Genomic DNA, 21,121 nt, shown 5'->3' on the forward strand with positions numbered 1-21,121 from the left:
AAATTGTAACACGATATACTGTTGACTTTTCCTCCAACCCTAATTATTTATTTGGGGGCTGAGGAACTGACCACGCCTACTTTTTAATCTGTATATATATAAACCGATTGTTGTTCGTTGGCGATTGAATCTGTTGAGAACTGCTGGAATAATTTGGATAATATTGTTTTAATATCCGTTAGGTTTTTATGCAAAAAAAGTGACACCGCCCAATATTACGCCAATTGTTTTCGAAGATATATGTTCTACAGTTAGTATACGACGTAATCTATTTGGGGTCAGGGGAACTGGCCACACCAACTTCTTTAAATCTATGTGTAAAAAAATTGAAAAAGTATAGTAACACATCGGTTGATTAATGTAATCGGTTGATTAATGTAATCGGTTGATTAATGTAATCGGTTGATTAATGTAATCGGTTGATTTTGTAATTACAGTGGAAACGTTTTCATGAAAGAAAATTTTGAGAAAAGACTCCAAAAAATCGCGGAACTAAAAATTTGATTGTTTTATTTTGATATGAAATATTGTGTAGAATTGTTCCAGAATGCCTTTTGGATATTTTCCATATTGCCGTTATATGGTTGCCATACCAAAATTTTCAATTTTGTTTAAAAAATACTTCTCGAAGCATCAAAACACTTAAAATCTCAACGTACTTTTAAATTAAGGCTTTGCCTAATGGAGAACCAATAGTAAACAGTTATAGTCGATATTGATTTCACAATACTGAAAAATTTTATTGCCAAATTTCAGTTCATTCGGTAGAAATTTTAACAAAAACATGCAAAAGGACGAATTTTCAGTGGTATTATTATACCTAAACGAAACGGATATATTTTTCTTTATAATGCTGATAACTGAGGTTTGCATTTTTTTAAATACGATGATAAAACGATTATAAAGAGGTACTGGGGAATAGAAAATACATCATAACACTTTTGTTGTATTTATTTTGTCAAATACCTCAAATCGGCCAAATTAGAGCACATTTGATCGACGAATTTTTAGGAGATAATATTATATGAGGGATATATGTAAATTTATATCTTTTGTAACATCAATCATGCTAAGAATAATATAAAAGTCTGTGCAAAGTTTGAAAGACGCATATTAAATTTGGTGATCTCTATCGCAATTGCAAATTGTGACGGAGAGGCTCACAGACTTAACTTTTATAAACGATGAAACGTTAGTTATGATAGTTAAATTAATGTCATATTGCCAGGATTTCAATCGATTCTGTAGTCCAAAACTCCAACAAATTGACTAGATATGGAAATAATCAATCCAATGAGAGCTCAAAATGCAAAATTCATTGGGACTGAAATCAGTGAAATACCGAATATGAAGAGGCACTGTAATATGCGGACTGCACTAAATGGTGAAGCGAATTGAAAATTTGGTAAGAAAAGGATTCGAATTTTCTTAAGTACCCTTAAATGTAACCTTAAATTTCGGGTAACGTTATACGGGGACTATGAGCTATCGTCAGTAATTACACTGGGGATGGGAAATTTTTCGGTTAGTAGATAAAAATCCCAAAGGGGGGATTTCCGGGTCAAACTTTTTAGTGTCCATTTTTTTTAGCTTAACCATACAAAAAGGGCCTTAAATATTTTGCTCTATGCTCCTCAAAAGTTATGATAGTTTTAAATTTGAAACAGTCCTAGGGATTACATGAAGAATCATTTGTACAAAATATGTATCAGGTCGGTCTACATTGTGTTATGATAGCCCCTTTCAAATTCCTCAAATGTTGGTAATTAGAGATTTTATATTGTATAGGACCATGCTTTGGTATAACCCTTATATGAAGGTCTTGGTCACACTTTTCAATTGATTTTGCCCTTGTTTGGCATCTTAGCTTTTTCAATGTCAATGTCTCGGAGCGTCCATAGAAAAGTACCTCCTGATTTTACCTATTTCGAGGGTATTGAATATATTTTCGAATCGATTTGACTTAAAATGTGTGTTTAGGCTACTAGACCATCTTACATGGAGCTATTGTAAACATTTGATGTATACTTTTTAATATATGTGCTATATTATTTAGGATTTTCAACTCTCAAATTAAAACCTCGGGCTGAAAAATAGGATCAGGTTTTTTGAAACAATATAAATCGCCCGGTACATAAACGTGTATTGATACGCGATGCGTATTTATATCTATTTAGTCGAGTCATCATTAATACTAAAAATTGTGCCACTTATGTAAGCCAGATCTGAGAATTGTTATGATTTAAAAACTATGCATTAAAAACTATACTGCCGGCAACGAGGACTGGGACAGCTAGTCTATTCTAAAATTGAATGGAGAACATTGCAGGACTGCTTGTCATTTCATTCAAGTGGTCAGAAGCTAGATTTCCCCAACGCCTCGACCGCACTCAAAAGTATGTACAAAGTATTTTGTACACGAAGATCGCCTAAAACTTATTGATCTAGCGACACTGGAAAAGAGACGTTTAATGTTTAGAGCTCAGTTTCTAACCGGTGAATTGAATTTTAATATTCCTTCTCATAACACTCGAAATTACATACCACTTATACTTTCTTAGGCTAAATCGAATGGTAAAAGAATACAGGTAGATGCATCAACGCTTGGTAACATTGAAATGTCAAAACATTTCAAACGTTTTTTTTTGCAAATATAAGAACATTTTAATATGTTTTCTTATACCACGTCATTTGGAGGTTATTGTAATTCGCGTTTTGAGCAATTTTTACAAATTTATATAATGTTCCATTCAACATTTTCAATTCCAAAATTAGTTTGACAGTTCATTGTCCAAGCATCTGTGGCGATGCGACTACCTATATTTTTCTACCATGTATGAATCGCATTTGTGCAAAAATTATATTTTTCCAGATTTGGTTTGTTTTTCGAAATACAGTGTAGATCTAGATATAGTATGTTACTAGCCCTTGATGTAAAAGAAGACTATGTCGAAAAATGTTTAGTTTGGACATATTACGCATAAAATGTTACGAATTTTAAGGACAGCCTTCTTATAACATCTGTTGTTAACTCAATGTCGTCCAGACTGATTCCTCTCAATGTATAGTTGTTAGCCGTAGGTCCAAATCTCTCAACATTTCAAGCATTCGCTAGAAAATAGTGTAAAATACAACACCCCTTTAAAACTGGAGCCAAACTGCATGTATACATTAAGTTTTCTACATATAATATATAATTTTATTTTTTTTTACTTTTTGGCCTAATATGTCAACTTTATTTGTTTATGTGTATATTCATTCCAACCATAAAAAAGTCTTCAGAAAATATTCAAATTCCGGTGTTTTCAAAATGCTTATTGCAACGTATGCATCGACAAAATCTATTGTTTTTGTAGCGAAATAAACCTTTAAAGATATAAAGAACATGATTTTGAAATTTTGACCTTTCATTCAGTTTTTGCGGTTTTTAATTATTTATTCAAAATCAGTGCAACAAGTAGTTTGGTTTTGGGGGAGGTACCAGAAGGAGTGGAACATATCCCATCCAGTGTGGCCATTTTTTAGCATTTTTGCAGCTAAATTTAGCATTTTCTTAGCTTTTTGAAATTATTAGTTTAGTGTTCTTCTATTTTAGTACTTTCTTATAAATCCATTTTTTTTTTAAATTTAAAAAATTAAATTACATGAACATTTTGAACGAAATTACTATTTTAGAAAGCAATGGCAAAAGCTAAGTACATATGAATGGACAAACATAAACTCAACGATTTAGTTTTGAATATGTATATAAGAATTTAAAAATGCTTTAAATGAGAACCCGTTCAAGGAATTGTCTTCTTTTGTTATGAAGTGTATAGTTTTACATTTTAGTAACGCAGAAGTTGGAAGGGGTTTCAGTGGCATGAACCTTATAAAAGAAGAAATTAGAAATAGAATGTTATTATACACTATGAATTCTAATCATCATTCGGTTAATTCTAATTTTCAAGTAGCAGGACTTAAAACATTTTAATAAAAGCATATTAAATTTAAAAACAGATGTTTTTAAACATTTTTTTCAAAAACCTCTCATCTCTATAAAATTTCATGGTTTGGAAGGAAATAATGCATATTCTTATAGAATTTGCCCTATATTAAAGCTAAGGAAAAGAGAGTCATGTCAATGGCTATTCAGAACAATAAATTAAGTTTTCTCTATATGAATTGTTTTAAAAATATCAGAAGTGGAAGCCTGGAATTCACTTTCAAAATTTAGGTGGAATAGACATTTTGGTATTTTTCCCACAAAAATTGCGACCCACTTTTCCGCTAACTGTTATGCCATCCAAAATGCTTGGCAGGGCCAATACCGAACCCCCACATAAAATTTCCTGAGGATCGGGCGATAATTATGACATATCATAAAACTTTCAGTTTTTGGTCCATTTGAACCCCAAATATTTTGCGATCATCTCCAAAAACATCAGGCTTCTATTCTGACATTACTCCACCTCCATCCAACATTTCGTGAGGATCGGCACATAAATGTGCCCTGTATATAATATCCTAACTATATAGTGTTGTAAGGAGGAAAAATATTACAAAATGTTAAATTCAATATTGTAAGTAAAAACCAGTAAAGAAAGTCTTAAAGTCGGGCGGGGCCGACTTTATGATACCCTACACCACTTTGCTAATTAAGTAGAGCTCCACATAACAATTAAAAGTTTTTATGGGAGAATTCAATCATACACGCTATGATTATAATTATAATTTAAAGTTCAAAGGACTAAATATGCCGAAGCATTTGTATCTTTTAAATTCGGAATTGTATTGCCCATTTGGTGCACAATATTTCCCTGAATATCGTTGTTACGGAGTGCATATTACGGCTGTGGGTAACAAATATAACAAATCGGATGAATAATTTATATGGAAGCTATAGCTATATCTGAACCGATCTTCACCAAATTTGGCATACAGATAAGATATATATGGGAGCTATATCTAAATTTTGACCGATTATCTCCAATTTCAATAGGGTTCGTCCTTATGCCAAACAAAAGATCTTTGCAAAATTTCATCTGGATCGGGCAATAAATGCGACCTGTACTTTGTTTACAAAAATACATGGACAGACGGACGGACAGACAGACGGACAGACGGACGGGCGGACATGCATAAATCGACTCAGAATGTGATTCTATGCAGATCATCAAAAGGAACTATGGGTCTATCTCGTTTCCTTCTGCCTGTTACAAACAAATGCACAAAGACATAATACCCTGACCACCTTGTGGTGTAGGGTATAATGAAAATATCGCATGCGACAAAAATGTGACAAAATGGAAAAAAAGAAAGTATCACAAAATCAATATTATCATCTTTATTGGAATATTTTCATGCGTTTTTGTCTAGATTTTTTTCTTTCCTGTCAAGAGGGCATTCTGAATTGACAAGATTTGGCAAAATCAGTCCAGCTTTTTTTGAGATGTATGCATTCTAGCCAATATATGTCGCTATATATATCCGTATATATATTTTCACTATCGGCATCTGCCTAACGGTCAGAATTGGCCTTTTCGTCTATTTGTAATTTCACCGGGATTAAGAATATTTGCGGTTGATTGAGAAATTTGTTTTTTTTTTAACACAATACTTATGGTCTATTTCACCCGATATTATTCGATGACCATCCAAATTGGAAAGCTTCTACCCAGTCCTAAGATCTAGCCCCATGCTAAATTCCGCGTCGATTGGTCTATAATTGTGACCTGTAGCGTGATTGCAAATTAACATAGGCTCAGCTTAGTGAGAGTGGAAGATCAATAAATACTTTCCCATGTGGGAAGCCAAAATTTCGAAGAGTTACATTATTTTTGGCTCAATCAAACTTATAATACCCCCCATAGTGTTGCAGGGTTTACAAAAAGGTATTTATATTTTGCATTATTTTTGGCATTTTAATTTTTTTTGTTTGGCATTTTTTAGCATTATTTTTATGCTGTTTTAGCTGCAACACTATTTTAGATCTGGTCACACTAGTTCCACCTTAACACCAGACCTTGGGTTAACATAAATATTGGGATGTGTGAAATTTGAAGACAATCGCACTCTTACATCTCATTTTATAGGAGTTGTAATTATTCAAAATGTTAACCCTTTGTGGGGGAGGTACTTTATGGAGTCGACCGATATTGTCCATTTTCTCGACTGACATAGCACTGACACAAATATTAGGATTTGCAAAGTTGGAGTAAATTCGGATCATCCTTTCTCTTTCTGTGCAAAAAATATATTTTTTGAAAATTTCGACCTTTTGTGGGGGAGGTACCAGAAAGAGTGGACCGATAATTCCATCTCCGAACTCGTTTGACAAAAATATTACGATATACCAAGTTTGAACCAAATAAGATAACCCCTTCGGCAGACAGACAGACAGACGGACGAACGGACAGACATACCGACAGACGAATACTGTTAGGTCGACCGTTAAATCGATAAATAACATATTATGCTAGTCATGGCGTTGGATATGAAATTGAAAGGTGATGAAACTAAGCACAAACGCTCAACTCAAGTGTTTTAAAAATAGAATTATTATTTTTCGAAATTGGGGCCAATTTCGTAAGTTATTATTTCCTGCGACATGTTCATATTAAAATAAGGAGCTTGTAGGCAGTATTGTAAGTAATGGCATAATTTACTTAATAAGTTCAATGTTTGGAAATGAGTGTTTTCAACAATATGAAGAAATGACAATATTTTTCTAGTCCGCGGCCCTTAAAATTTAACAACTTTTAATTAATGATAACCACTAGTTTTGGACTTCACCAGATGCTCAATATGCCTTATATGAGATATAGGTTTTTCTTTGCAGAAATTAAAATGATGCACTGTAATTTAAATTAAAGAAGTTAACTCACCAGAAGAACCAGTGGCTGATGAAAAACAGGTTAAGCACATGTTCCGATGGTGGTGGCAATTGACGAGGTCCACTTTGATACGGCGGGCAACAACCTTGTGTACAGCATTCTCTAGGTAAGGAACAAATGTGTCCGCCTTCACAGAAACGAGCGGCAACCTTAAATGAGAAATATTACATCTTTAAAATGGAATCTAAATACGCATACATAACTATAACTACGAGGATTTTTGTATAGAAGGGGTTGGATGATTTTCGTCACCGGGGAAGTGAATGTAATGCATGTTAATTATTGCTCTGTTACAGAAAATTTTAGATCTGCAGAAATCTTCGAGTTTTGAAATTTTCTTCGATCTCATAGAGGAAAAAAACGATTATAGTGGCAAAAACTTTTACCTTCTGCATTCAAGCAGTTCTGGAACAGAGCTTATATAAATGTTTACGTATAAAGAATAAAAGAACAAAGAAGTTGAGTTCACTCAGTTCAAAGTCTTTTGTTATTTTATGAAAATGCCAACGATGACTCATGTCATTACTTAAAGGTAGTATGGATATCAATTTGAAGCTCTTACAGACCTGTAGTGCGATTCTCTAACTCCTTTTTTTGAGTGACCTACAAAAATCGGTAACTTTGAAACTTAAAATTTTGACATAAAAAAGAAGTTGGTATCATTGGTATCTATAGGTGTTCTTACAGACTACTTTGATTTCGCCGCTAACTTACCGGTAACTCAAAAAATGGCTTAGAGAATTCCACTACTGATTACATGTGAAAGTTCTTAATGCCCGGCCGAAAGCCACCTCCCAACGATAACTAAAATTTTTAAAAAGTTATTTTGTTGACCTCCTTTGTAAAAAAACATAACGGGTGAGATGATGAAACTGCAACCAACTTCAGACTGCTGTCATATCCAAGCCACTCGTTCGAAAGCTGTTAAAATTATTCCAGTGACAGCTCATTATATTGTTTACAGGAGTACAACAGAATTTTCCAGAAAAAAAGTTATTCGTGATGGAATTAAAGCGTGATAGTGTGATTTCTTTATATTTGGCTGGAAAACCACAAGTGACTATCGTTAAAGCACTCAGCATTTAAATGTGAATAAATCTTTTGTGTCTCGTACCATCGCTCGTTACCACCATACTGGTAGCGTAGCCCGGCGCCAGGAAGTGGACGGAAGAAAAGAGCAAAATCAGCAGAAATGGTTTGAAAGTAAAGAGCTGAACATAACGTAATATTCCATTCGGCAAATATTGAAAGCTCAGCGTAAAGCCATTGAAATTCCAAAAAGTGCAAGAACTTAACTTAGATTAAAAAGAGCTAAAGAGTTGCTATTTTTGTCCCTTTTATTTCATTTATTCTTCCCAGCTGCCACTGCCCCCTGTTGTCTTGAGACCAAATCGCTTTTACACTTATTTGAGCTTCTGCTTCGCCTCATCGAAAATTATACTTCAGGTTGATGAACTTCGGTTGAATTCTTACATTTTAATGATACGTCCCGTCTGAAATGCTATTGAAATAATACATATCACCGATTTCCCTAATGAATTCATCATTACCTTAAGAGTTCGGTCTGGAAATTTGTCCTTAATTCACGTGATTTCTATTTTTTCTGAAAGAAAACAATTTCTTTTTGACAATTTCTACAAAAAATCAAAGCAAAGACTTGAAATAAAATTCTCCAGCAGTGTTAAAAAGTTGTTGTAACAAACTATTTTTATAGCCTCAGCCATATGACTACAAGGGATAGATATAATTTGCTACGGCCAAAATGTATCTCATCGAAATAACGGTTTTAGACCTTCCGTTGGCTGGTGCGCACGACAACTCTCGAAGGGAGTTTCCGATATAGTCCGAACTGGGTACATAGTAATATGTTTTTATGAACCTAACAAAATTAAAAATGATTTTCCTCATAGAACAAAAAAGGATCATTCGATTTTGTGCTAACATTGAAAAATCCTAATACTTGGTTTGTTCCAGAACTGCAGGAATTTAAAACTTTATACTACGATAACCGATTTTCGCTTTATGATATCCAAAACAATTACAAAACTAGTAGCAAGCAATTATTATCAATGCAAGGTCATGTAAAAAAATTGACCATATCAGCCCACTTAATCATCTCCCACAAAGGGTCATCATTTTGAAGAACGAACCACTCCTTCTGATAAACTTGGGTTATTTAAATATTTCTGATGTGAATATGGAATTTATCGGCCTACTCTTTCTGGTGCCTCCCCCCAAATGTTAACATTTTGATTAACAATTATTCGCTACAATTGGAAATAGATTTTTGATATTCTTTAAAATTTGCACATCGCAATACTTTTAGGGTTATATATAGGTATAAATAAGCCAAAATTGACCTAAGTCAATCTTTACTCCTTCCATGACCAATATGGTATCCCTTTTCTGACTAATTCGACCTTTTCCTTTTTTTTATAGCTGAAATATCTACGTATGACATGTGACAGATTTTACAGATTTTTTTTTCTGGCGTTCCTTGAAACATAAAATCAGTTTTATGTTCCATATCTTAGAAACAGTTTATTTATCTTTTCTTGGGCTTTAGTATATAAAGATAGAGATTTAGTTTAGATAGATACATGCAAAGTTTCTCCATCAGAGATACAGGAAGAGTTTGTCCTTCGACTTATTAATTTTATAGAAACTGCAATCTTTTGAAGTTGAGTGCCATTTCTATTGCTATTAGGGAATTCGGGGTAGCAACATACTTCCCCGTTATAAAATTGTTGTGTTGTGTACTGTTAGCCAATACCAATGAAAACGCGTTGTGGGACAAATCATATCACCTATAATTTGGCTAAATATATTTTTGGACCAAATTCCGTCACTCCTTCCACATTTAATTGAAATTGGAGATACATAGTGTATTTGGTGTATCAAATATACGAAATTGGTTCAATACAATTTATCTGAACCGATTTCAATATAATTTAGAAAATTAATTTTTACACAAAATTGCACTACACATATATAAATGCATGGAATCAGACGAAATATATATGTGGAAAGTATATCCAAATTTCTACTGATTTCAATATATATATATATATATATATATATATATATATATATATATATATATATATATATATATATATATATATATATAATTGCGATATATATATATATATATATATATATATATATATATATATATATATATATCGCAATTATCAAATCCAAAAACTAAAACTCTCACTGCCTGCTGTGCTCTGACGATTCACAGCCAATTCAATTTGGGTGGCGATTTCACGACATTCCAGACATTCCCAAACGTTACACCCCAATAAATACATTTGTTTGTAAACAACATATTGTTACATATACATACATACCCACATATAGCGTACATTTCTCTTATATACTTACAAATTTAGACATTTGTATTGAAATGCCAAATATGAGAGCTACAAACAATAGCATTTTCAATGCAGCAATGCTGTGACAATAAAAATAATGTCCTTTATGTTTTTGATCGTTTCACGAATTTGCACTCACTCGGCTCTGAGGCATGCAACGTTGTTTGCTTGGATGGATGATGATTAGCAGCGGAACGACTTCATTCAGATATCTGACACTGACATAGAGCAATGCTGCCTTCGCCGTAGCAATAGCAATAGCAGTACGACGATGGTCCGTTCGCTGTCCTTGGAATTGAAACACAATGCAATTGCGAGCATTTATCCTTATGCACACAAACACATCAAACGCACACACACATCTAGTGTTTTCACATTTCTCACTTTTATTTGTTTATTTTTATTGTGTTTTCTTTGCTTTCGAATGGTGCTTTATGTGCACAACGAGCGAGCACATACAACGCAGCTTTTAGTCAATTTATATTTTGTGTGTATGTATGCCTGTAGTACAGGTCTTGTCCACGTGCAAACGCGCGTGTATGTGTATATGTGGAGGCGAGAGTGTGGGACAATTTGTTTGTGTTTTTAATTATTTTATGCACTACGTATGTACGTATGTATACGGCTGTGTTACCCGAGAGTTCTTATTTTCTTGTTTTAATTTTAATAAATGCCCCTCAGTCGCTTGGTTGGCTCTTTAATTGTAATTTACTGCAACCGTTTGTTTAACTCAAGAAAGGACCTTCTCTTACACTTTGTAACAATTGTAGGAATTTAAATGCGCAAAAAACTGCTGTCAGTCCAAGAGACGCCTGGTGTGTGTGTGTGTTTTGTATAGGAAAGGTATGAGCAAATTCTCTTAAGAGGGCAATGATGTGCTGTTTTCCTCTCGCCTGCGTGTATTTGTGGCTGAGTAACGACGCCCAAAAGTATGCAAACTATTTCGAATTGTCTTTGTTGCAAATGTTTACGAATTAAATTAGATTTTATGCGTCTTTTTAACAGGATTTATTGTTGAACTTCTAATCAGATACCGAGACGTTCTTTAAGTTTTTTCTGCACATTCAACAAAGAGATGTCATCATCTTTGAAAACAAACATTTTTTGATATATAGATATATTAATGTCCATCGAAGGCACAACCACCACCTTGTCGCAAAATACGCAATTGTATTGTCGATATAGTGAATAACGAATTTCAATTTTGCTATTTTCACATTTTTTTTATTTCAGTCGTTATTGTTCGCAAATCTAATAACACGAATTTTGAGTTAGGATATTTTTATTGAATAATCGTAAAAAAGTTTTTCTTCGTTGTCTCACACACAATGACTAAAGCAATATTTGATTTCTCTCCTTTCTTTCTTTGTTCTTTTCATTTTCAGAGAAAGGAGATGAAATTACAGCGATGGCATTGCCATGTCAAAGGCTAGAGACAGCACTGCAAGAAGAGAAAAACAATGCTACGCAGTGTTGACAACGCTAAGGAATATAATCGTGTTGTGGACATGAACGTTAATCAACTCACAAACGTGCACTAAAAAAAGTTAAGTCCATATTACAAGTTTAGTGAGAATCGTGGAAGAATTAAAAAATTGGTCTCATATAACAAATTAGTAATGGCAACATTTTTTTAATAAGAAATCGTCTATCATTTTTAATTAATATTTAAAATTAGTTCTGTAACTATTGACTCTAAACGAGTGGCATATTTTTTGTATAATTTAAAAATAAATCGGTTGAAGGAAACATTCTTAGTTTTTAACATATGCATGTGTCTATTGATGCAAGTCTTTAACACCTTCGATAGTAACCAACACAAATCTGCAAAAAATGTCGGAAAAAGCATCAAATTTTAGAATAAGTTTAAATTTGTTCGAATTGGTCACCTTTGGCACGAATTATGGCCTTTAAACGGCCAATGAAACCGTCACACGTTTCCCGAAAGTTGCTCTGCGGTATTTTGGCCCATTCCCGGCGAAGCATTTCCTTGAGGTGATCGATACTTTGGTACTTTTTAGTGCCAACCTTGCTTTCCAAAATTCACACAATAGTACAACGGATTGGTATCCGGAGATTTTGGTGGCCATTGTGCACTGGAAATGAAGCGAAGAACCTCATTTTGTGACCATTCTTGGGTGGCGCGTGCTGAGTGCCATGGTACTGAGTCTTGTTGGAATGTCCAAGTTCTGCGGCCAAAATTTTTGCGTGCCCAAGGCTTTAATACACCCTCCAGACTGTTACGGTGGCCCACACCATCACCATGACCGGCGCTTGAGTTCTGGTGACCAACCGAAGGTGCACATTTTCAGCTGACCTCTTTGGAAAGTAAACACGATCATTTTGTTTGCTTTCAAACTGCTGGACAACTGATGTTTTCTCATTAGAGAAAACCAAATTAGCCAGTTCACCACTTTCGGCCAAGCGAAGCAACTCTATAGATCTTTTGAGTCTGTTTTCTTTCTTTGCCGAATGGAATATTGCGATATGTTCAGCTTTTCGGCCACTGCGACGCGAGTTTTGATCAAGTCGCTTCTTTACTTTTCGAACCATTTCTGCTGATGTTGCTGTTTTCTTCCGTTCACTTCCTTGACGTCGGGCTACGCTACCAGTATCACGGTAACGAGCGATGGTAGGAGACACAAAAGATTTATTCACGATGGTGGTTTTCCAGCAAAATATAAAGAAATCACACTATCACGCTTTAAATCCATCACGAATAATTTTTAAAAAACCTTTTGATTTTAGTACAGTGTTAGTACTTCAATTCGAAACCTGCATTCTTATAGCATGGGTATCCCCATGGGTGCCGAATTAACCGTGATAACTGACCAATAAAAAAAACATTCGTAGTCTTTTGTCATGTGGTTTCAATCACAATAGTGTATTTTGACATTCAATTTGGTAGTAATCGGGACCCATGGAAAAAGAATACATATAGATGCAACGATTTGATTTTTGTTTAAAAATAAAAAAATATATAAGTTTATTTTTATACGACACCAATCGGAGGTTGTTACTCACAATTTTTACAAAATTGAATAATTTTTCATTCAAAATTTTCAATTTTGGTATTGGTCGAGTACTCGGTGAATAGTCGAGTACTCGGTTTTCACCCAAGTCCATAGTCGAGTACGAGTTTCAGAACTTTGAGTACTAAAAGTCGATTATTTGATTAATCGGAAGTCGCCTTACCTGTCCCTATGACGTTGCACTCGGTTTCGGTTCTTTGAGACACAATGAAGGCACATTCTACCGTTTTTCTTCTGAGCCTCCTGTGCCTAACTGGTGTCCTTGGATGGGATACCGAGGAGCTGGAAATATTTGATTTAGTTGAGGAAATAAAAACAAACTTCTACGAGTTTATGGGTATCGGTCAAGTAGGTAAATTTAATGTCCATAGATATGAACACTTGCTTATTTCTTTAAATTTTAGAATGCGTCCAGCCAAGAAATCAAGAGGGCTTTCCGTGGTCTTTCAATACAGCTACATCCTGACAAAAACCCTTCTGAAGATGCGAATATTCAATTCCGAAATTTGGTTTCGATATACGAAGTCTTAAAGGAGCCAACAAAGCGTGAAAAATATGACAAGGTGTTAAAGGATGGATTACCCAACTGGAAGTCCGCCCTATATTATTACCGTCGTATGCGCAAAATTGGTCTTTACGAGGGAGCCGGAATTCTATTCCTCATCATTACAATTGGCCAATATCTTTTTGCATGGGCTGCTTACTTGGAAAAGAGATATACGGCAGAACAGGTACTAGGTTCAAAACTTAAAAAGCTGCAAAAAAAGAACAAAAGCATTGATATGGATACAATATTGAACGAGATTCCAGCGCCTTCTTTAAAGGTGAGTCTTTCATTAGTAGTAAAAAGCGTTTGTCATTCATCCTTTTACATTTCAGAACACATTACCGGTACAAATACCTTTGTTTGTATGGAATTTGCCCAAGACAATAAAGGGAGCCTTTAATAAAGCTAATGAATTAAAGGAGATGGCGCTAGAGAAAAGAAGACAGTGAGATGAATGGATTATACTTCAATCATTTACATTTTAATAGCATTCTTCACTTAAAGGGAAATAGAGGAGGCGAAGCGATTGGAGGATCAGGAAAGGGAAGCTGAAGAGTTAGTCCGTCTGCGAAAGGAGCAAAAAGAAAATTTACGAAAACGCAAACAAAATATGAAGGCTCCTGAGAAAACTGACGAAGAATTAAAGGGTTACTCGCAAATACAGGCAAGAGAGTTGACAGAAAATGATGCAGTGAAACCAGTCACACAAAAGGTACGTGAGTTGCCCTTATGTTAGGTAGTCGACAAACCGATAAAATATTGTGTAAAACACGATAAGGTTTCTTGTTCTGCAATATGTATTCACGCCGGCATTAATTGTTAATGTTTTGTAGTCCAGGAATACTACCGGAATACTACCGGTTGTAAGGAATTAATTTTATATAACAGCCAAGCGGATTTGTTGACATTAAGGGTCAAAAATGTTTAATATCTACCCTATTCCAGAACCACCAAAAATCTGATAGTTTAAACAATCTAACCGAATTGGATATGTTAGACAAAAAAGAGAGGGGTTTTTCGCTGTTTTTTTATTGTTAGAATAATTGTTACTATGGACAACATAACAACGACATACATATCATATAATTTAGTTTAGTAATTTCGTCCTTGTAATTTGTGCTCTATTCATTATTTTTAGACAACACTGAGTGGCGGCTTTTGGACTGATGAAGATTTGACGGAACTCATACGTTTGGTGAAAAAATACCCAGCCGGTATGAGCAATCGATGGGTTGTTATTAGTGAAGCAATGAATAGAACTGTGCAGGAAGTTACATATATGGCAGCGAAAATGAAAGAGAATGGGTATCGATTGCCCGGCCAGACTGAAAGTGTCGCTGAAACCATTATCCAGGAAACACAACAAATAGTCAAAAAAGAAAAAACCAAACAAGACAAAAGCATTGTGATACCAGAAACAAATTGGACACAGGATCAGCAAAAAGCTTTGGAGGCAGCTATTGTAAAATATAGAAAAACTGTTGGTAGTGACAGATGGCAAAAAATTGCCAATAGTGTTCCCGGCAAAACAAAGGAGGAATGTTTGGTTCGCTACAAATACCTGTGTGAGTTGGTTAAGTCACAGAAAAAATCCGAGGAGTCTGAAACAGGAATAGAAAATGATGTAGCTGACGGAGAAAAAGAACAGACTAAACCGAAAGCTGAGGAAAGGCTCGAAGAAATATCATCACCCGTCACTGCCGAGGATTTAGCTGAAGAGTTTTCGGGGAAAGGCAAAAAGAGAAATAAACGCAAAGAACGAAGAAGGCGAGATTTATCAAGCGACGAAGACTCGGACGACGCATACATGTATGAACAAAATTAAGTTACTTCTTTGTTTTACTTAAGTACTAGTTTAAGCAACTGTCGCCACCATAACACTTCAGTTATTTCCACTAGCTTAATTTCTCACTGCTGAGACGGATGAATAGACCATTTCAATCTATAATACAACTGCGACAACATTTATAATAAAAAAAAACAGGTGTACGGATTTGGTGCTGCATTGGATTACATGCTCAACGTAATGTTTTTATTTTTATCAAAAGGAAAATAAATATTGGACAAATTATTACGAAACAGCTGATTCTTTACTAATATCCAGCATCGAGTTTTGTGACATTTCAATTTCATCATCATCATCTTCAATCTCCATTTCGAATATTATCATTTTCTTTCGATTATCCGATAGAAGTGAAGCCACCTATGGAAAAAATTAAGACTTTTTTGATTAAACATTTTTACTAGGATGCTTAACGAACCTTTCGACAGCCGGAAACTGAGAGATGCGTGCAAAGGCTATCCATTCCCTTGAAACAACTACTGTCAATTGTATCAAAAATACTATGTACTGCCGAAAAGTCACTAATGTTCAAATGTTCTTGAGGCAACGTATGTAATGAACTGTTTGATTTGACTTGGTCCAATGGGAATTGTACAAAATAACTTTGTGACTTTTCTTCACTTCGGCTAACAAGCAACAGGGAGATAACATCATCGTTGTAAAACTGTAAATCAGCAAATGATAAACTGTCCAAACCATTCGACAATCCTTTTGTAAAAGGTCCGGGTAGACTTTGTAAACGGAACATTTGCATTTGTGTAAAATTGTTATCGAATCCCAAAATTAAACACTCTTGCCTGCCAACGGTAATTGCTACGAGGTCAAGTTTTTTGGTTTCACATGCAATATATGACATTTTTACAAATTCGTAGTTATCTTCCGGAGTGCCACTCAATTGTCGACATACAAAAGTTCCGTCCAGTTTAAATCCTAAACTTATGCTCTCGTTTGGCTTTTCGAAGACTTTATCAATAGAAGCGAACAGTTTGTCTCTCTGTTGGATTAATGATAAATTCTTTTCGTGCGGATAGACTAAAATGGAATCACTCAGACATTCATGTTCATCGAGTAGTTTTTGCCACATGTGATGGATATCTGTCTTTAAAACCTGTTGCAAAGGTTTATCCTCTAAATATTGACCCACTTTTTCCAGGTTAAATTTGCGCTTTGTTACGGTACCATCACCTGAAAAAAAACTTAATTGCAATTGTTTCAACGCTGACATTTCAAATCGACTTACTGTTTTCGACAACACTATCTTCAAAACTATTTAAGTACTCGGCTAAATATATTGTATCCTCCATTGATAACTGGGCCATATCTTCTGCAACGTCCTGTTGATGCAGACGCACGATAACCACACAGAGCCAGGAGAAGAAAAGTTTCATGTCACTAACAGATTGATCAATTACTTGTTGTGTTTCCAAAATTTTCATTATGAATGCACCACACTGACGAACGGCAGATTCAGTAGATGTTTGAACCAACAGAGGCTGTTCCAAAGAAAATTAAGACTTAAGAATTATTCTTCTATAGTGTATTTCAAATATGTTTAAAATATACTTCAAAAAAATGAGATATCCTCGCTAAACCTTTAATTGTATTCAAAAAATAAAACATATTTATCGAGGCCATTTGTAATGGTTTAGAGACCAGACTTTGTATAGTAGAGTAACTAAGTTCCACAGAATTTTGAAGTTTTTTTACCCCCTTCTCCGTCAGGTCTCTAAAAATGAATGAAGAATAATAACTGTTATAGCTTCTGGCAACTCATGAAATGCTTACTGTGTTAGGAATTCTTCTATTTCATTGGTAGCATAACCAAACACTAGTAGTTCCATAAAATCGGCAGACAGAAATCCCTCCATTTGTTTGTTGGCATAATTTGTAAGTTTATTATCCATTTCCAAGAGAACAGTCTCCCATGCTTCAAGCATGCATTGCAGGCTATTATTTAGGTAGCTATGGACAAGCCAATTTCAACCTTAGTCAAAAATTTAACCTATTTTTATTCCGTATGCTTACTTCTTCGTTTCCAATATGTTAGCACAGTACTGGGCTAGTTTCATCATTGGTGACATATATTCCTTAAAAACAGGATTCTGGAAGTGTAACACATTTAACTCCTGTCCATGACGCACCAAAGCGTAAATCGCATCGAAATTTCCACTGAGTCGAACATCATAGACTTCTAGTTCTTCAGGAAAAAGGACATGCTTCGATAAATCAATACAACCCGCCTTTAATGCGCCTAAAAGCAACAGATGAACTTGACCATTTTTCAAAAGTACAACCAAGAAACTGGGTGTTCCTTTAGAAAAAGATTTGTGTTCTTGAACTTTTGATGACACTCCCAGGCTGTTTAGATGTGGTAAGGCCGGTAGGAAGAAATCGTGCGTTACCTGTAAACATTAAAGTGCATTCATTACTTCCTAAAAAAGGGAAGCCATCACAGTTCATACTTCTGTACTGTTTCGATAAGGTTGACGGTAGTCTGATGCATTAATAGGTTTGCTAAAGTAAATATTTTTTATTTCATCGTCGTAGCGCAGGTTCGAAACACATTCTTCCCGTTCAACATCTAATAATGAAACTTGGCCATTGCTGTACCCTTTTCAAAATAAAATAAAACTGAATATTGCAATTTAAACTGAATGAGCCAAGTTGCGAACCTACCTACTGCGACTATTGTTTCATCATGTTGCCAACTTAGTCCCTTAACTTTTATGTCATCACCAGGTGAAGGAAACGTTACTATCTTTTGCCAGTTCAGTCTCTGGATAATTACTTCTCCTACAAAGGGTGGACAATGAAATATGAAATTGAAATGTTTAATGTTTGAATGGAATATACTACCTTTTTCAGTCCCGTAAGCAATTAAATCCATCTTATTGCTCCATTCCATTATGTCCACGGCACAACTCATGTGCCGCGCTCCAATTTGCTTCATTGACATAGACTGTGCCATTTCATCAAGGATTAACACAACAGAACTTTAAACAAATATAGAACTTTTTTTATAAATTAGGAGTGACCCTAAGAGCTTCAAGGATTTATAAAAAAGAAATTTTTTCTAGCTTAGCAATACGTTTCTTGGAGCACGTCGTTTGAAGGAGCACGTCCCAACGAAGCGAATATAAAGAATATAAAGGCCAAAAAGCAATACTTGATAAAAAATAAACAGAAAGCAAAGACTCGGGGTACTCTGTTGTTTACGAATGAGTGTAATGCATAACGCTCTGTTGTTTACGAATGAGACATGAGAAAATTGAACATCTTCACTAAAAGAGCCCGGAACTAGTTCGTTGCGAGCGTTGGAAACAAAAATGAAAAACGTCCCAACGAAGCGAATATAAAGACCAAAAAGCAATACTTGATAAAAAAATAAACTGAAAGCAAAGACTCGGGGTACTCTGTTGTTTACGAATGAGACATGAGAAAATTGAACATCTTCACTAAAAGAGCCCGGAACTAGTTCGTTGCGAGCGTTGGAAACAAAAATGAAAAACGTCCCAACGAAGCGAATATAAAGACCAAAAAGCAATACTTGATAAAAAAATAAACTGAAAGCAAAGACTCGGGGTACTCTGTTGTTTACGAATGAGACATGAGAAAATTGAACATCTTCACTAAAAGAGCCCGGAACTAGTTCGTTGCGAGCGTTGGAAACAAAAATGAAAAACGTCCCAACGAAGCGAATATAAAGACCAAAAAGCAATACTTGATAAAAAAATAAACTGAAAGCAAAGACTCGGGGTACTCTGTTGTTTACGAATGAGACATGAGAAAATTGAACATCTTCACTAAAGAGCGCGGAACTAGCTGCTACTATCGTTTTTCCAAATGCTATCAAACTCGACTATGGACTTGGGTGAAAACCGAGTACTCCACTATTTATAGTCGATTGTTCGACTTACGCTATGTTCTCATTGCAATTTCAATCATGTTGTTCGCTCTCATAATTAGGTAAACAAATTAACCCGTTCATACGGCACGATTCGTAATTCATAGTAAAATAATTACTTCTGTCAAAAATTTTGTTGGTTGATTTTTATGGGAATTTATACGAAAATGCATGAAATTCTCACTAATATGAATGGAAGAAATTATTGTTTTCCTCCCAAAGATTTATTATATCATTAATTTTACAATCTTCATTCACGTTTGTGGAAATGTGGACATTTTGAACATATTTTTGTGTTTTTCCATTTTTAAATTCTGCTGGAGAGACACTTGTCAAACATTTTTTCCGCCGATAGAAATATTTTGAAAATATTGCCGTTTTTGTTTGCAGTTTTCTGTAGATATTTTAACTCGTGGACCAAATGCGTACCTCGAATGAGAGAGAAAACAAAATTTACTTTCGTTTCAATGTACATACGCCATTCAACATTGTAGTTTTCATTCATAATTTTCAGCCTTCCCAAAAATTTTTAAAATTTCATCAAATTTTTCTATTTTTAATTTTTAAATGTCATAATTTATTTTTTCGATAAATGCTCTCATTTGTAAGGGATGGGTCATATTTTTTCGTTGTTCTGAGAGTGATTTGATTTTGGAAATTTTGTGTGAAGAATTAGGTAGTTTTTTCATAGTTAAGGGTCAAACAACGAATAGAGAGCGAATCAAGTGCAGTGGAAACACCACATTAGGACGTTTAAAATAAAGTCATGATATGATTACAAATTTTTTCCAAATTATTCATTTGACAACGTTTCACTGACAAAGTTTATATTTACAAATCCATTGTATACACACAAATCAGAGATGGGAAACTGTTTTTATGCAGTGAAATTTGAAAAGGTAAGTTACAGAAAATGCAGAGATGGGAATGCTTATTTGAAATGACTACCTTCTTAGTTTTACCATGGTTTACCCGTAGACTAGTTTGTCGTTTTATCCAGGTGACTCTCATCATGTTTTGCATAGTCAACACGCTGATTAACGCGGTCGACCTACTCCACTTCGAAAACACATTTCATCGTTTTTCAAGAATTTCTCTTGATTACTCCCGCATTTTTCGATGTTAATACTTAATTTTCATTTATCTTTTATTATGAAATAATTTTCAACAGACAAATATCCTATACTTTATGATTTTTTTAACATTTTAGAATTGAGTGACTTCAATATTCTCACTCAAACCCTGAAACCATATAGATGACTCCTGCTGGTCCGAATTTTTTCGAAGATAAACACAGAGCATTTTTTCGTCCATAGTTTCATGAGTCTATGCTTATATATTCAACGGACAATTTATTTCACTATTTCTGATAGTCAACAGATATATGGCCATTTTAGAATTCACCATGGTACAATAAAAAGGTAAGGTAGAGCTCCCAGCTGATTACAATTTTTTTCTAAGTGTGCCCGACTTCTGCCAATTTTGTGTATGTATTTTTATTTTTTGTTTTGAAAAATAAAAACAGAATATTTTCAAAATC

General features: G+C 34.6%; 3 protein-coding genes across 3 annotated transcripts in view; 1 reads left to right on the plus strand and 2 right to left on the minus strand.

The window, feature by feature from the left end:
- Positions 1-11,650, minus strand: part of LOC131800422 (uncharacterized) — a 35,992-nt gene extending 24,342 nt beyond the window's left edge. The window contains exons 1-2 of the mRNA XM_059127277.1: positions 10,266-11,650; positions 6,867-7,024 (exon numbers count right to left, since the gene is read on the minus strand). Of these exons, the coding sequence (XP_058983260.1) occupies positions 6,867-7,024; positions 10,266-10,319 (212 nt within the window). The 5' untranslated portion in view covers positions 10,320-11,650. The remainder of the gene's footprint in view (positions 1-6,866; positions 7,025-10,265) is intronic.
- A 1,777-nt stretch (positions 11,651-13,427) lies between these two features.
- On the plus strand, positions 13,428-15,913 carry LOC101897139 (uncharacterized protein F54F2.9). The gene is made up of 5 exons (XM_005191494.4): positions 13,428-13,635; positions 13,692-14,111; positions 14,167-14,279; positions 14,339-14,546; positions 14,973-15,913. The coding sequence occupies exons 1-5, from the start codon at positions 13,495-13,497 to the stop codon at positions 15,657-15,659; spliced, it is 1,569 nt and encodes a 522-aa protein (XP_005191551.2). The 5' UTR covers positions 13,428-13,494; the 3' UTR covers positions 15,660-15,913.
- LOC101897321 (anaphase-promoting complex subunit 4) lies at positions 15,828-18,889 on the minus strand. Its single transcript, XM_005191495.4, has 9 exons — positions 18,534-18,889; positions 18,354-18,470; positions 18,140-18,288; positions 17,703-18,079; positions 17,463-17,639; positions 17,241-17,403; positions 16,918-17,170; positions 16,096-16,862; positions 15,828-16,037 (listed from the first exon to the last, which is right to left on the minus strand). The coding sequence occupies exons 1-9, from the start codon at positions 18,643-18,645 to the stop codon at positions 15,906-15,908; spliced, it is 2,247 nt and encodes a 748-aa protein (XP_005191552.1). The 5' UTR covers positions 18,646-18,889; the 3' UTR covers positions 15,828-15,905.
- Between the last annotated feature and the right edge of the window lie 2,232 nt (positions 18,890-21,121).

Source organism: Musca domestica, unplaced genomic scaffold (assembly GCF_030504385.1).
Source record: "Musca domestica strain aabys unplaced genomic scaffold, Musca_domestica.polishedcontigs.V.1.1 43, whole genome shotgun sequence".
NCBI classification, from domain to species: Eukaryota; Metazoa; Arthropoda; class Insecta; order Diptera; family Muscidae; genus Musca; species Musca domestica.

Excerpts from the sequence above, each read along its gene's own strand:
- LOC101897139 (XM_005191494.4), top strand. The coding sequence starts at position 13,495 with ATGAAGGCACATTCTACCGTTTTTCTTCTGAGCCTCCTGTGCCTAACT. Across the intron at positions 14,112-14,166 it reads TTCCAGCGCCTTCTTTAAAG|AACACATTACCGGTACAAAT; the intron begins GTGAGTCTTTCA and ends TTTACATTTCAG. Across the intron at positions 14,280-14,338 it reads GCGCTAGAGAAAAGAAGACA|GGAAATAGAGGAGGCGAAGC; the intron begins GTGAGATGAATG and ends CTTCACTTAAAG.
- LOC101897321 (XM_005191495.4), bottom strand. The coding sequence starts at position 18,645 with ATGGCACAGTCTATGTCAATGAAGCAAATTGGAGCGCGGCACATGAGT. Across the intron at positions 17,640-17,702 it reads AACATATTGGAAACGAAGAA|CTACCTAAATAATAGCCTGC; the intron begins GTAAGCATACGG and ends GCTTGTCCATAG. Across the intron at positions 16,863-16,917 it reads AGATAGTGTTGTCGAAAACA|GTGATGGTACCGTAACAAAG; the intron begins GTAAGTCGATTT and ends GTTTTTTTTCAG.